The following is a 16429-nucleotide window of genomic DNA, read 5'->3' as shown; positions in this document are numbered from 1 at the left end:
ACTCCAAGAAAAAGTACAAGTGAACTTTATTCACCCAGGTGGTGCAACGTTTCGGTTCTGCACTAGAACCTTTTCTGCACTAGAACCTTGAAAAAGGTTCTAGTGCAGAACCGAAACGTTGCACCACCTGGGTGAATAAAGTTCACTTGTACTTTATCTTGGAGTGCCGCCCATTTTTCTGGACTATGTATATATATATATATATATATATATATATATATATATATATTTATCTTTTTTTTGTTTGTATTTCTATCTTTATATATTTTTTATTTTTCTTGCTTTCATAGTTAGCAGCTAATGCTGACTGTTATATGTAAGGAATTGTTTTATCTGTCTTAGGTATCTGCTTATATTTATTAAATCTTTATTGTCCTTGGATGACATTTTGGGCTTTTTCAACTGACCATTACTCAAGTACAATGGTTTCAACTCGTTTCAACTTACAACAGTCGGAAACAATATTGTAATTTGATTGACCACTGTACATATTTAGATCCTTTCCTATGACATTTGAAGTTCAGCCCTGGGGGCCTACCATTTCTCTTGATCATCTCTGAGATGTTTCCACACCTTGATTAGACTTCACCAGTGGTAAATTCAGTTGATTGAACATGGTCCTAAAGGTCCCAAGGACAGAGTGGTCTCTATAATTCTTAAATGGAAGACATTTGGAACAACCAAGACTCTTTGAGTTGGCTTCCCCACAAAACTAAGTAATCAGCAGAGAAGAACCTTGGTAAGAGAGGTGACCAATGGTGACTCTGGATGATTTTTTGATATCCTATGGGCAGATGGGAGAATTGCCCAATATTTTTCACAGCACTAGTTATCAAGGCTAGATTATAGTGTGGGCAAAGCAGGTAATTGTTGGGCCCACCACCTTCAAGCAATTAACAGACAAGACATAGCACAAGACATGGGAACACGTCTCTCCATCAATATTAAAGTTTTAACATCCTCTCTGTCAGCTCTTATGACTAGATGATATTTGGTGGCCAAGCTTTCATGATTATTGCCATACATTTTACAGCAGTGGAGAGTGTGGTCAGGTGTCATAGAGAAGATGTCATCATTGTTGACATTTGAAGAGGACAACAAAGCACCAATGGTGTGGCTAAATTAAACAGCCACAAAGTATATGACACTTATTTGGGTGAGACCCCCACCAAAGTTTTTTGACCATGGGGCTCCACCAGCCCAGTTAGTCATTATGACGTGGCACAGCACACATTTCATGGATCATGGGAGCACTGGTGAACCCAACTACAGGGGTAATATCCACATCAGTGCCAGGAGGAGCCTGGAAAGAAAAGTTCTGCAACAGTCTTGTAAAGAAGAGGAACAGTTCAGCATTAGCCAGAATCTCTCCAGTGCACCGTCTTTTACCTAGAAGAAAAAATATATATATTTAGATTAGGGAGTCTAAGTCTATATTGGTTTAGGTTGGTCTCAAGTCTGTAATAATTGAGAATGTCAGTTCTAGAATTTTTTAAAGGGGTTCTTCAACCCCAAGGGCCTTTCTTGCTTACCTAATTTCCGCTGCTGGGTTTTGGCTTCTTCACTTCCCCACTGCTGCTGTAAATCTCTGATATACCCACATGAACATCTGGTTTACCACAGGTCACATCAGAGCAGTGATGTATCCCCCATGTGTCATGTGACCCAGTAACATGTCATCACTGTGGCCAGTCATGCAGCAGTCACATGACCCATGTTAAACTAGATGGTTATGTGAGGAGACCAAAGATGTGCAGCATTAGCAGGGAAGAGAAGGAGCCAAAACCCAGGAGCAGGGACCAGGTACAGTAAGTATGATTCCACAGGTTCAACCATGTTAGGGGTCTGCTGGAAAGGAACCGAGAGGTGAATGCGACAGGTGGCCTCCCCTCAGAGCCCTCTATATAACGCGCATCCCAGGTGTAGGAAATGCCGAGTAGTGTATATCGGCCTAAATATCTCTTTATGTGTGTCACGGTGCTCCTACCTGGATAACGCTGGACCCCAGGCTTTGGCTCCGAAGCAATAAAAAGGGGGAATAATTGATTGATTTGAAGAAATAACTTGAGTTCAGACCTTGAGATGAAGTCCAATGGCAGCTTTACTTTAATAAACGTTTCTCCAAACAGTCTAAGTAGTGTTGAGCGAGCATGCTCGGCCGAATACCAGTTCGGCTCGAGTATTGCTATACTCGGCACATGGCGGTACTCGGCCGAGTACCACACATGCTCGAGCGCAATGCTCGAGTCTACTCCCTGCACTAAATACCGTGTAATGGTTAAATTATCCACGCCACATCTCCGGTGTAAAGTGTGCATCCCTAAAATGTCAATGACATCCAGTGCACTTTTTCCATAGACGGTGTCCCCTTCTGACAGTGACCTGACCAGGCCCACATCTGTTTTGTAAATTGTGCGCTTCTAAAATTTTTCTCTGACATAACATTTTATTTTTCAATAGACAGTGTCCCCTTCTGACAGTGACCTTACCAGGCCCACATCTGCTGTGTAACGTGTGCAGTTTTAAAAGTTTTCTGTGACATTAAATTACATCTTTCAATAGGCGGTGTACGCTGCGGACAGTTAAATTATCCGCATCATATCTCCTGTTTAAAGTGTGCGCATCCCTAAAAAATCTGACATCCAGAGTATTTTTAACGTAGACAGTGTCCGCTGCGGACAGTGACATTAGCTGCACTACATCTCTTGTATAAGGTTTGCGTATCCGAAATATCAGTGAAGTTCAGTCAAAATTTTTTGCTGCTGCTGACAGCGACATTACCAGCGCCAAATCTCCTATATAACGGGTGCACATCCTAAATATCAGTGACATTCATTCAGTGTAATTTTTTATTAGGCGATGGTGGCAGCGACATTAATTGCGCTTTACCTCCTGTATAATGCGTGCGCATCCTAAATATCAGTGATATTCATTCAGTTTATTTTTTATTAGGCGGTGGTGGCAGCGACATTACTTGCGCTTTTCGCAGGGACACTACATTTCCATGACGGCACATTGGGTGAAGGTTGTGGAGGCCGGGAGCGAGTCGTACCCTGGGATGGCAAAGATGCTACTAATGCCAAGGATTGAGGGCCCTACTTCCATCAGGGTTTCCACCGCCACCTACGTTAGTGGATGCAACCCCCTATTCTCCTCCTCCGCCTCCTCCTCCACTTCCACCTCTGAATTATCATCTTGCTACGGCATACATATTAGGACATCGTCAGACATCATCCACAACTCCATCCTCCGTCAGGCAAAACTCCATCAGCCCTCAGACATCAGACAAAACTCCGTCCTCCATCAGGCAAAACTCCATCCTCCGTCAGACAAAACTCCATCAGACCTCAGACATCAGACAAAACTCCGTCCTCCATCAGGCAAAACTCCATCAGACCTCAAACATCAGCTAAAACTCTGTCCTCCCTCAGACATCAGCCAAAACTCCGTCCTCCCTCAGACATCAGACAAAACTCCGTCCTCCGTCACCCAAAACTCCATCAGACCTCAGACATCAGACAAAACTCCGTCCTCCATCAGGCAAAACTCCATCAGACTTCAAACATCAGCTAAAACTCTGTCCTCCCTCAGACATCAGCCAAAACTCCGTCCTCCCTCAGACATCAGCCAAAACTCCGTCCTCCCTAACTCAAAATACGCCCTACTACACACACTCTTCACCTGACGGAGCTGCTAGCTGCTGGAGAGAAAAAAGGACCTGTGATGACATCATGACCATGTGACGAGTCACATGTGTGGGAGGGGTCAGATGTGCACAGCAGCTGGTAGAGTGTACAGAACAGTAGCCATCAAATAGAGCTCTGTACTAGAGATGTGTGTGTAACCTGCATGTAGCAGAGCTGTGTACTGTGTTACAGAGATGTATGTGTTACCTGCATGTAGCAGAGCTGTGTACTGTGTTACAGAGATGTATGTGTAACCTGCAGGTAGCAGATCTGTGTACTGTGGTACAGAGATGTATGTGTAACCTGCATGTAGCAGAGCTGTGTACTGTGTTACAGAGATGTATGTGTAACCTGTATGTAGCAGAGCTGTGTACTGTGTTACAGAGATGTACGTGTAACCTGCAGGTAGCAGAGCTGTGTACTGTATAGCAGATCTGTATGTGTAACCTGCATGTAGCAGAGCTGTGTACTGTGTAGCAGAGCTGTATGTGTAACCTGCATGTAGCAGAGCTGTGAACTGTGTAGCAGAGCTGTATGTGTAACCTGCATGTAGCAGAGCTGTGTACTGTGTTACAGGGATGTATGTGCAACCTGCAGGTAGCAGTGCTGTGTACTGTGTAGCAGAGATGTGTACTGTGTTACAGAGATGTGTGTGTAACCTGCATGTAGCAGAGCTGTGTACTGTGTATATAGAGCAGTGTGTGTAACAGCATGTAGCAGAGCTGTGTACTGTGTTACAGAGATGTGTGTGTAACCTGCATGTAGAAGTGCTGTGTACTGTGTAGCAGAGCTGTATGTGTAACCTGCATGTAGCAGAGCTGTGTACTGTGTTACAGGGATGTATGTGCAACCTGCAGGTAGCAGTGCTGTGTACTGTGTAGCAGAGATGTGTACTGTGTTACAGAGATGTGTGTGTAACCTGCATGTAGCAGAGCTTTGTACTGTGTATATAGAGCAGTGTGCGTAACAGCATGTAGCAGAGCTGTGTACTGTGTTACAGAGATGTGTGTGTAACCTGCATGTAGAAGTGCTGTGTACTGTGTAGCAGAGCTGTATGTGTAACCTGCATGTAGCAGAGCTGTGTACTGTGTTACAGGGATGTATGTGCAACCTGCAGGTAGCAGAGCTGTGTACTGTGTATATAGAGCAGTTTGTCTAACCGCATGTAGCAGAGCTGTGTACTGTGTTACAGAGATGTGTGTGTAACCTGCAGGTAGCAGATCTGTGTACTGTGGTACAGAGATGTATGTGTAACCTGCATGTAGCAGAGCTGTGTACTGTGTTACAGAGATGTATGTGTAACCTGTATGTAGCAGAGCTGTGTACTGTGTTACAGAGATGTACGTGTAACCTGCATGTAGAAGTGCTGTGTACTGTGTAGCAGAGCTGTATGTGTAACCTGCATGTAGCAGAGCTGTGTACTGTGTTACAGGGATGTATGTGCAACCTGCAGGTAGCAGTGCTGTGTACTGTGTAGCAGAGATGTGTACTGTGTTACAGAGATGTGTGTGTAACCTGCATGTAGCAGAGCTGTGTACTGTGTATATAGAGCAGTGTGCGTAACAGCATGTAGCAGAGCTGTGTACTGTGTTACAGAGATGTGTGTGTAACCTGCATGTAGAAGTGCTGTGTACTGTGTAGCAGAGCTGTATGTGTAACCTGCATGTAGCAGAGCTGTGTACTGTGTTACAGGGATGTATGTGCAACCTGCAGGTAGCAGTGCTGTGTACTGTGTAGCAGAGATGTGTACTGTGTTACAGAGATGTGTGTGTAACCTGCATGTAGCAGAGCTTTGTACTGTGTATATAGAGCAGTGTGCGTAACAGCATGTAGCAGAGCTGTGTACTGTGTTACAGAGATGTGTGTGTAACCTGCATGTAGAAGTGCTGTGTACTGTGTAGCAGAGCTGTATGTGTAACCTGCATGTAGCAGAGCTGTGTACTGTGTTACAGGGATGTATGTGCAACCTGCAGGTAGCAGAGCTGTGTACTGTGTATATAGAGCAGTTTGTCTAACCGCATGTAGCAGAGCTGTGTACTGTGTTACAGAGATGTGTGTGTAACCTGGGAACTATAAAAAAGTGTAAAAAAAAAACATAAATATTCAGATCACCCCCCTTTTCCCAAAATTAAAATAAAAGACACATCATGGGTTTCGCAATGTGTAAAAACGCCCATTGTATAAAAATATATTCCCTTTACGGCAAACAGCAAAACAGAAAAAAAAAAGAGTCCAAATGTCCGATTCGCCGTTTTTGGTCACTTAATTTGCTACAAAAATGTAAATAAAAAGTGATCAAAAAGTCTTAAACACCCAGAATGGTATCAGTAAAAAGTTTAGATTGCCCCGCAAAAAATGAGCCCCCATCCAGCTCTGTACACATAATCACAAAAAAGTTATGGGGCTCAAAATATGGCGACCAAAAAAATCGGATATTTTTATTTTTTTATCACTATTAAAACGCAAGAAAAACTATACATATAAGGTATTGCCGGATTCGATCTGACCTGTAGAATAAAAGTAACCAGTCAGTTTTATCGCACATCGAATGTCGTAAATAAAAATCACGTAAAACTGTGGTGGAATTGCTTTTTTTTTTTCAACAGGAAGAATGGGCAGTTTTACCATCTGAGAAAATAAAGAGCCTCATCCATAACTACCACAAAAGACTTCAAGCTGTCATTGATGTTATAGGGGGCAATACATGGTATTAAGACCTGGGGTGTGTAAACTTCTGATCAGGGTCATTTGGGGAGTTTGTGTTGTGATTATGATTTATAAAGAGTAAACACCGTTGTTTGACATAAATGGCTTCAGCCGACCACTAACCATGAGCGAGAGAGAAGTGTCCGTGGTATCAATCATATTCTCTGAACAATGGTTAAAGGGGTATTCTCATCTTAATGATCACTGTTACATCTGTTAATGATTTGACAGTGATAATTTTTCTAAATACATTTTATTACCCAATTCCCATCCTTTTTTAGAAAATAAGTCCCCTCTTACCTGATGTTGTCTTTGGTCTCCCCTGGTCACGGCCACCTCTCCTGTCGAATCCAGCCGGGCCACGCTTGCGCAGAAGACGGAAAATTCTCTCCCGGCTGGGCCGCGCAATGTCCTGAACGCGCATGCCGCCGCGCATGCGCCATGATGACTTCTTCCTGGCCAGTATAGTACAGAGCCGCGAATGCGCACGCCGACTCTGTACTATACAGGCCAGGAATAAGTCACCATGGCACATGCGCGGCGCTGTGCGCGTTCAGGACATTGCGCGGCCCGGCCGGGAGAGAATCTTCAGTCTTCTGCGCAAGCGCGGCCCGGCCGGGAGAAGAATACAGGAAGTGAACGTCACGCTCAAGGAAGGTAAGTATGAAAAAGGGAAGATGAGAATACCCCTTTAAGAAATCATAAATTCTGCAAGGGTATGTAAACTTATCAGCACAACTGTAAGTAGCTGTGTGATATAAATCTGTGGAATATGGGAAGCACAAGAGGATGTGCACCATAAATCCCATCTTTGTAAGGCCTCTTGCACATGGTCGCTGTGTGCCTGTGGTCGTATTGTGGACCACATACGGCGGTTCCGCAATACACAGGGCACCAGCCGTGTGCATCCCGCATCCATGATGTCGACCCATTCACTTGAACGGAACAGAAACACGGATCGGATCCCCACAGAAGCACTACAGAGTGCTTCCGTGGTGTTTCTGGCCATGCCTCCGCACAGCAAAAAAGTAGAACATATTCACGGACCCATTCAAGTTGAATGGGTCTGGATCTGTCCCGGCCGCTGCACGCACGTTGCCCGTGCATTGGGGACTGCAAATTGCTGTCCCCAATGCACGGAATGGACCAACAACGTTCATGTGCAAGAGGCCTAACACTTGTGATCCGTGTGAAGCGGCATATGTGCATTCATGTTGCATGTATTTATTAATTAGGGCGACCAATTCTGAGTAACTCGGAGTGACAGGAGATTTACAGAATCAGATTTTTTTTTTTGTCGTCATATTTTGAGCTCTATAACTTTTTTGTAATTATGTATACAGAGCTGGGTGGGGGCTCATTTTTTGCGGGGCAATCTGAACTTTTCGCTAATACCATTCTGGGGTGTTTAAGACTTTTTGATCACTTTTTATTTACATTTTTGTAGCAAATGAAGCGACCAAAAACGGCGAATCGGACATTTGGACTCTTTTTTTTTTCTTCTGTTTTGCCTTTTGCTGTATGGGGAATATATTTTTATACAATGGGTGTTTTTACACATTGCGACACCCATGATGTGTATTTTTTTAGTTCTTTTATTTTCATTTTGGGAAAAGGGGGGTGATCTGAATTTTTATGTTTTATTTTACACTTTTTTATAGTTCCCAGGTTACACACACATCTCTGTTACACAGTAAAAAGCTCTGCTACATGCGGTTACACACACATCTCTGTAATACAGTACACAGCACTGCTACATGCAGGTTGCACATACATCCCTGTAACACAGTACACAGCCTGCTACATGCAGGTTACACATACAGCTCCGCTACACAGCACACAGCTCTGATACATGCAGATTACACATACAGCTCTGCTACACAGTACAGAGCTCTGCTACATTCAGGTTACAAATACAGCTCTGCTACACAGTACACAGCACTGCTACATGCAGGTTACACATACAGCTCTGCTACACAGTACACAGCTCTGCTACATGCAGGTTACACATACAGCTCTGCTACACAGTACACAGCTCTGCTACATGCAGGTTACACATACAGATCTGCTACACAGTACACAGCTCTGCTACCTGCAGGTTACACATACAGATCTGCTACACAGTACACAGCTCTGCTACCTGCAGGTTACACATACATCTCTGTAACACAGTACACAGCTCTGCTACATGCAGGTTACACATACAGATCTACTACACAGTACACAGCTCTGCTACCTGCAGGTTACACATACAGATCTGCTACACAGTACACAGCTCTGCTACCTGCAGGTTACACATACAGATCTGCTACCTGCAGGTTACACATACATCTCTGTAACACAGTAAACAGCTCTGCTACATGCAGGTTACACATACATCTCTGTAACACAGTACACAGCTCTGCTACATGCAGGTTACACATACAGATCTGCTACACAGTACACAGCTCTGCTACCTGCAGGTTACACATACATCTCTGTAACACAGTACACAGCTCTGCTACATGCAGGTTACACATACATCTCTGTAACACAGTACACAGCTCTGCTACATGCAGGTTACACATACAGATCTGCTACACAGTACACAGCTCTGCTACCTGCAGGTTACACATACATCTCTGTAACACAGTACACAGCTCTGCTACATGCAGGTTACACATACAGATCTACTACACAGTACACAGCTCTGCTACCTGCAGGTTACACATACAGATCTGCTACACAGTACACAGCTCTGCTACCTGCAGGTTACACATACAGATCTGCTACACAGTACACAGCACTGCTACCTGCAGGTTACACATACAGATCTGCTACCTGCAGGTTACACATACATCTCTGTAACACAGTACACAGCTCTGCTACCTGCAGGTTACACATACATCTCTGCTACACAGTACACAGCACTGCTACCTGCAGGTTACACATACAGATCTGCTACCTGCAGGTTACACATACATCTCTGTAACACAGTACACAGCCCTGCTACATGCAGGTTACACACACATCTCTAGTACAGAGCTCTATTTGATGGCTACTGTTCTGTACACTCTACCAGCTGCTGTGCACATCTGACCCCTCCCACACACGTGACTCGTCACATGGTCATGACGTCATCACAGGTCCTTTGCTTCTCCAGCAGCTAGCAGCTCCGTCAGGTGAAGAGTGTGTGTAGTAGGGTGTATTTTGAGTTAGGGAGGACGGAGTTTTGGCTGATGTCTGAGGGAGGACAGAGTTTTAGCTGATGTCTGAGGTCTGATGGAGTTTTGCCTGACGGAGGACGGAGTTTTGTCTGATGTCTGAGGTCTGATGGAGTTTTGCCTGACGGAGGACGGAGTTTTGTCTGATGTCTGAGGTCTGATGGAGTTTTGGGTGACGGAGGACGGAGTTTTGTCTGATGTTTGAGGTCTGATGGAGTTTTGGGTGACGGAGGACGGAGTTTTGTCTGATGTTTGAGGTCTGATGGAGTTTTGGGTGACGGAGGACGGAGTTTTGTCTGATGTCTGAGGGCTGATGGAGTTTTGCCTGATGGAGGACAGAGTTTTGTCTGATGTCTGAGGTCTGATGGAGTTTTGCCTGATGGAGGACGGAGTTTTGTCTGATGTCTGAGGGCTGATGGAGTTTTGTCTGACGGAGGACGGAGTTTTGTCTGATGTCTGAGGGCTGATGGAGTTTTGCCTGACGGAGGATGGAGTTGTGGATGATGTCCTAATATGTATGCCGTATCTTGCAGAACCAGTCAGCCATCAGTCAGTAGCTGAAAGCAGTGTAGCACTGTAGTGAGGAAGCGGCAACAGGCCATGCTCAAACTAATTTGCTTGGGTGACAAACAGCACACCGCCGCAGAGCTGTGGCAGGGGATAAAGGACCAGACTGAGCTGTGGCTCTCATCCACAAAATGTTTTAAATGGTCAGCTCGGCAGCAGGCCCTCGTCCACACAATTTTTAAAATGATCAGCTCGGTAGCAATGCCTCGTCCACAAAAAAAATGTAATGGTCAGTTCGGCACCAGGCCCTCATTCACAAAAGTTTTTTAACTGCTCAGCTTGGCAGCAGGCCCTTATCCACAACATTGTTTACATGGTCAGCTCGGCAGCAGGCCCTCACCCACAAAATGTTTTAGATGGTCAGCTCGGCAGCAGGCCCTCACCCACAAATTTTTTTAGATGGTAAGCTCGGCAGCAGTTCCTCGTCCACACAATTTTTAAAATGGTCAGCTCGGCAGCAGGCACTCGACCACACAATTTTTTAGAAGGTCAGCTCGGCAGCAGGCCCTCATCCACACAATTTTTTAAATGGTCAGCTCAGCAGCAGGCCGTCGTCAACACAATTTTTTAAATGGTCAGCTCACCAGCAGGCTCTCCCCTACAAAACAGCAACTTTGTGACCAGTGGTGAGTGCCACGGTGCTTTTTTCTTCTGCTATCATCATAACTACTATATCACCGACAGAGCACCACCGTGAAGGTTCGGGATCCAAGTGCTTTATGTGCTCCAGTGACTGCATGGGTGCATGTAGCAGTGCCGGTTGCGTTCTTTTCTCTCATTCCTTGTGATATATTCAGACTTTGTCTTCTGGGCAACCAGAGCACGCTAAAGCAATATGTGTGTCGAGATCACGATGGATACAAATATAGCATCACTGGATCCATGCGATGCAGCCATAAATGAAGGAAGAGTGGACGCAGAGATGTTTTTTACACAGTGTGATAATGAAAGCAGCACACAAGTCATGAGTATCAAAGCCCTTGGCCTGTTCATTCACCTGTGTCCTGTCTGCGTCCACGATGTGTATTGTGCAACTTTGTGACCAGTGGTGAGTGCCGCGGTGCTTTTTTCTTCTGCTATCATCTCCCCTACAATATTTTACAAGGTCAGCTCACCTCCTGATGATGAAAGCGAAGTCTTGGCTGTTGGTACTCTGGCACACATGGATGACTTTATGTTAGGCTGCCTTTCCGCGACACGTGCGGTATACCCATTTTAGACAACACGGATTATTGGTTGTTCACCCTTTTCGACATCCACTACAAAGAGAACGTATCATCTCCTATTTCTCTGGTGGAGAGGACAAGCAAAACGGTGCTATACCAGAAGGTCCTTGTGGAAAACTTGCTCTACATTTTATAGGGCTGACATCCAAATGGATCGTCGACGTCATGGGGACTTGCGATCAGGCAGAAGCTATCTAGAGTCAACAAAGCGGCAGCAGGCCCTCGCCCATAATGTTTTCGCTGGTCAGCTCACCTGCAGGCCCTCGCATATCTGTGACATACAGTGTACTTTTTGTGTAGACGCTGCGAACAGTGACATTACCTGTGGTACCTCTCCTGTATAACGTTTCCTCAACCTAAATACCAGTGACATTCCCTGTAATTTTGTATTACTCATTCCAATAACAGGGCCTCCTAAGAGTCCTGTATAGTTAATTATTGTCACTACCTCCCCGAGAGTGAAATTAAGCCGCAGGCTCCACTCCTGGTGGTGCCCTTGTGTCAATTTGTTTAAGTTTCAGCTATGCAACCATATTCCCCCCAGAACCCAAAGACTTTGGTTTCCCGGAAGCTGCTTGGCAGTTCATAGGAATAATGCCTCCAGATCACCTGTTGGATCGTCTTCGAACCTCCGACTTTCTTTGTTGATTAATGAAAACATTCTTGGCAATTGCTTTTACTGTAGTTCGTCTTGCGCCGATCCACAAATTTCACCTCTAGCGGCGCAATACGGATGCCACCGGCCGTCCCTCTTAATCATGCCCCGAAAATCAACAACATTTTTGGCTGAACTTGCACTTTATATACAAGTAAATATACAGGAAATAATGTTTCCTATCAATTTTTCCTCTAAAATATTTTTTTTTCTTTGGTTTGGTGCGTATTATTGTCAGTCTGTAAAAGTGGCGTACTACTCAGACAACATCGTTCCCAGCAGCGACCTGGCAGTCCAAGATGCATCCAGACATCCTCCCCATGCTGTTTCTGAACCATTTCGGCGGTGTTTCCATATTTCTGACATTTCTGACATTTTCCTATGAACCAGGCACCCTCTCCTCTTTAGAGCACGGGGTGCCTGGTTCAATTCTCGGGTTCTCGAATTGACTTCCATTATACTCGGGTGCTCGGTAGAGCACCGAACATCAAGATGTGCTCAGCCAGGGAACCCGAGCACCCGAGCACTGTGGTACTCGATCAACACTAATTCTCAGGCTTTGTCTTGGTTCCAGGAGGCTTTAGCATTAAACTGGCAGACAAACTCAACACTGCTATATCTTTCTCTCACTCGGCTGTACTGACAAGCTGACTTAATAACTTTGATTCTTCTTTATGCTGCACTTCTCTCTGTAGTTGGACTTATGTTTCAGCCGAGGAACTAATCTCCTGGCTCCTGAGGCTTCTATGCTTTGGCCTCCATGGCCAGCAGAGCTTAAGGTTCTCTGGCTGGCATGGGCACATCCAGCAGAGACATGCCTCTGCACACCCTTAACTAGACTGGAACTAACTGGTCCCCACCCTTCCTGCAGGAATTAGGGCTAGCCCACTTCTCTCCAGAGGGGGGTTAGAATGGAATGGAAAGTTCCATTCGATCTAAGTACAGCTCTGCCATATTTGCTGTCACCTGCTGGTGAACCAGGCACATTACATTAACATAACAGTTGCAAACAGTTTAGGAATGCACATTGTGGAGGACCTGAACAAAATACATAGATGGCATTGGTGTTAGCCCAATAAAGACTATAGCAGGGTGCAGGAGTGGTAACACCACTCTGGGGTGTTACATGAACAGCTCCTTTGAGCAATGTGGAGCCTGTATTTGTTTAGACGGTATGCCCTGGGGTCAGCATTTATGAGATGTGGTGTGGGATTTGTATTACTATAGGGGTTATGTATTTGTAAAGGGTATTTTGGTCTATATACGGTAAGTTTAGGAAGTTTAGTTTGGGTCTGGGGTCAATATTTATTTAGGGAGTCCAGTCTGGAAATGTATCAGTTTAGTGGTCGTGGTTCTGCATTTGGTTAGATGGCCTGATCTGCAGTCTGTATTAGTTCAGAGTCTCAGGTCTGTATTTGGCTATGTGGTCTGGTCTGGGGTATTTGTTTAAGAGTTCTGCTAAGTGGTCTGTAATCCATTTGGTGTTTGACAAATGGGGTCTCATGCAAAACTATATTTTAAGTTGGAGACATACTCTATATAAGTGGACAGGGCATATGTTAAAAATGTTTGCCTCACTTAATACATGACTTATTGTAATCTACCTTCCGTAGTTTCAAATATTGTCAAGAGTGGCTCTCTTACATCTGTACACTGTATCTTATGACCACTGACACGAGAAGCAACTATTTAAATCTTCATCATATTCCAAAAAACATAGAACAGGTGCCGAACAAGCAGCAATTTCTGCCTGAAGACTCCATAATACTATACCCCATGTTACTATACCTGCTGAGAAAGGCAGAAATGCTTCATTTTTCATAAAATGTCCTTGAGAATTGAGAAAATGTTCTGGATAAAATTCATCCGGTTTTTCGAAGTATTTTTTGTCCTTCAGTACAGTAGCCAGTAATGGAAGAACATGGGTGCCCTGCAAATACAGGATAATGGGGTAAATGACATACGTGACTGAGAATGATGTAATATCTACAAAGGGGCCTGTTAACCGAGTGGTCATATGCTGCATGGTTCTACAATACATTGCCACCATTACAGTGTACTGCACCATGGAAGATTATGGCACTATATAAATTATAAGGACAACCTTTACTCCATTGGCAGTGCCACTAGAGATGATGGTGTCCATAATTTTATTCACAATGAAACCTTTGAGTACAGTTATATCTGGACTTCAAAGTGGTTCCGCTTAGTGATCAGGTGTAATCTGTGGAGGAACCTGGCAGTAGGCGTTCCATTTCCCTGCAACGCCCCCACAGGTGAAATTAAGTATTGCACGGTTTCTACTGAAATCAATAGGCTGGGTCTTCCAGTGTAAGAGACACTGTTTACAGATGCATCTAGAGTAAGAATTTCTAAAAGGCTATATGAAAATAGATTTTAAAAGCAGACAACAACTTTAATCATTTCTAAACGATGAAATCTCTCTCTTACTTTTGGCAGGAAGTAGCCTCTGAACATCACGTCTTGAGCTGTAGCATGTGGAGCAATAGCAGGTATAATATTCCCAAATCTCTGAATCTCATGTATTACAGCGTCCGTGTAGGGCATTTGCTTGCGATGTTCGATCTGGGGCTGGCGAAAGCCAATGACTTGTTCAATTTCCTTTTGAACTTTTTCTAAAAATGTTTTACAATGGTTTATATAATGTATAAGTGATATTATAGGTTATTTAACCCTTCAAAGGGTAAATCCATTGCAGATGATTTGTTATACTGTAGGTCATACAATGTTAAAGGGTTATTCCGGCCTAGGAGCCAACCAACCCAATTCTTAGAACCAGTGTCCAATGTCCACAGTCCTATTGTTAGTGTGCTACAACCCCGTTCCTGGCTGCTTCAGATCCCCACTGGACTGGAAGTGGTTTGGTCTTGCGAGTGTTGTGACTAATCACTGGTCTCAGTGGTCACATGTGCTAGAATTGTGAGTCATTAGCACACCATTGAAACTGATCAAAAAACATACAGTAGTAAGGGCACCACCCATATAAGTAATATATGGGTGCTGTCCTGCAAGTCATTTATAACTTGTATTTGTTATACCTTTAATTTTGATGTACTGATTGTATTTTACTAAAAAGAACAAGGACTCTAAAAAATAGCTTGTAAAAAAAATAATCAAATGTTCAAAATGTAACAGCAGCTGCTGTACGCCACAGTTTCCTCGCTTACCGCCGTAGTCCTGGGCGCCGTGCGCAGTGGTGATCCTTCCGTACACCACTGCAGTCCTCTGTCGCTCTACGTGCTGTGGTGCTGAGGGTTCTGCTCCACAGGTTTCACTCAGCCCTGGTCACAGCAGGCTTGCTGCTGGTTTCTTGTTACACTGCCCTAGGGGTGGCGTGCATCACTCCCTGGGCTGCATGGGTTGGGTCATGTGACCTCATTGACCAACCCAGACTCTCCTGCAGGTACTAAAATGGCTCAGCCCCCTTCCCAGATGCCTCAATGTCAAGGTCCTTGAGTTTTCTAAGCTCCTGATACTCATGTGTGTGCCTGACTTATGCCTTGTTCCTGGATTCTGCTACTCGTCTGACCCCTGTCTGCTTGCCTTGACTCTCCTGTTGCCGATCCGGATTTCCTGACCTGTTCCAGTGCCGCCTGCCCTGACCTTTTGCCTGTCTGACTACGCCTCTGCCTCATCCTTCGTTCCTGCACTGTTGTTTCTGGTTATGACCCCGCCTGCCTGACTACGCTTGTACTTCTAGTATCTACTCAGGTACTTCCTGGTCCGCCTGGACCAGCTGCCTCGTGTGCCTATCCTCCTCAAGAGGTAGCAACCTGGTGTTCCACTTGGAAAAGTCTATGCACTTTATTCTTAGTTAGCACCGTAACTTTATATTATATTTAGACATTTAATGTTACATTATATTTTTGGGGGATTATGTTTAATCATGTTATATTGTAATGGCTGATTTTTATTATTTCATTATAAGTACTCACTTAAGATTATTCAGAATATTTTTGAATATTATTGGGACCTCTAAAGCTGTATTATGAACTCTGCTGTGAGGGGAGAGTCTCCCATCATTTACTTCGGAAGCTCCTGTTCTTGGGGTTTTTAATTATTTTTAAATTGATCCAATAAAATGTACACCTTTTATTTTCTGGTGTGATCCCCATTTTGCATGTACTTGCTCACAGGTTATTATTAGCACATCATTAGAATTGATATGAAATTCTAGGACATTGGTCTGCTGAGGCCAGTGATTGGTTACATCAGTCAAAGGACCAAGCCAAAGGAGAGCAGAAGCAACCGGGAATGCGGGACTGTGAACATACTGTATGATTGTTTACAGGTTTCGAAGATTGGGTTGGTTGGCTCCTAGGTCAGACAACCCCTTAACTTAAAATCAAAATTCTTTATAGAGTA

The 16429-nt window shown here is 44.4% G+C and overlaps 1 protein-coding gene across 3 annotated transcripts in view; it reads right to left on the bottom strand.

Moving 5' to 3' along the window:
* Positions 1-263: 263 nt before the first annotated feature.
* Positions 264-16429, bottom strand: part of LOC122934193 (cytochrome P450 2C5-like) — a 64087-nt gene continuing 47921 nt past the window's right edge. For all 3 annotated transcript variants that reach the window (XM_044289475.1, XM_044289476.1, XM_044289477.1), the window contains 3 exons: positions 14495-14679; positions 13832-13973; positions 264-1389 (listed from right to left, as the gene is read on the bottom strand). In XM_044289475.1, the coding sequence (XP_044145410.1) occupies positions 1205-1389; positions 13832-13973; positions 14495-14679 (512 nt within the window). In that variant the 3' untranslated portion in view covers positions 264-1204. The remainder of the gene's footprint in view (positions 1390-13831; positions 13974-14494; positions 14680-16429) is intronic.

This window comes from Bufo gargarizans, chromosome 4, assembly GCF_014858855.1.
Source record: "Bufo gargarizans isolate SCDJY-AF-19 chromosome 4, ASM1485885v1, whole genome shotgun sequence".
In the NCBI taxonomy this organism is placed as follows: Eukaryota; Metazoa; Chordata; class Amphibia; order Anura; family Bufonidae; genus Bufo; species Bufo gargarizans.
The sequence above is the reverse complement of the archived record's forward strand: the minus strand, read 5'-3'. Positions and strand labels throughout refer to the sequence as shown.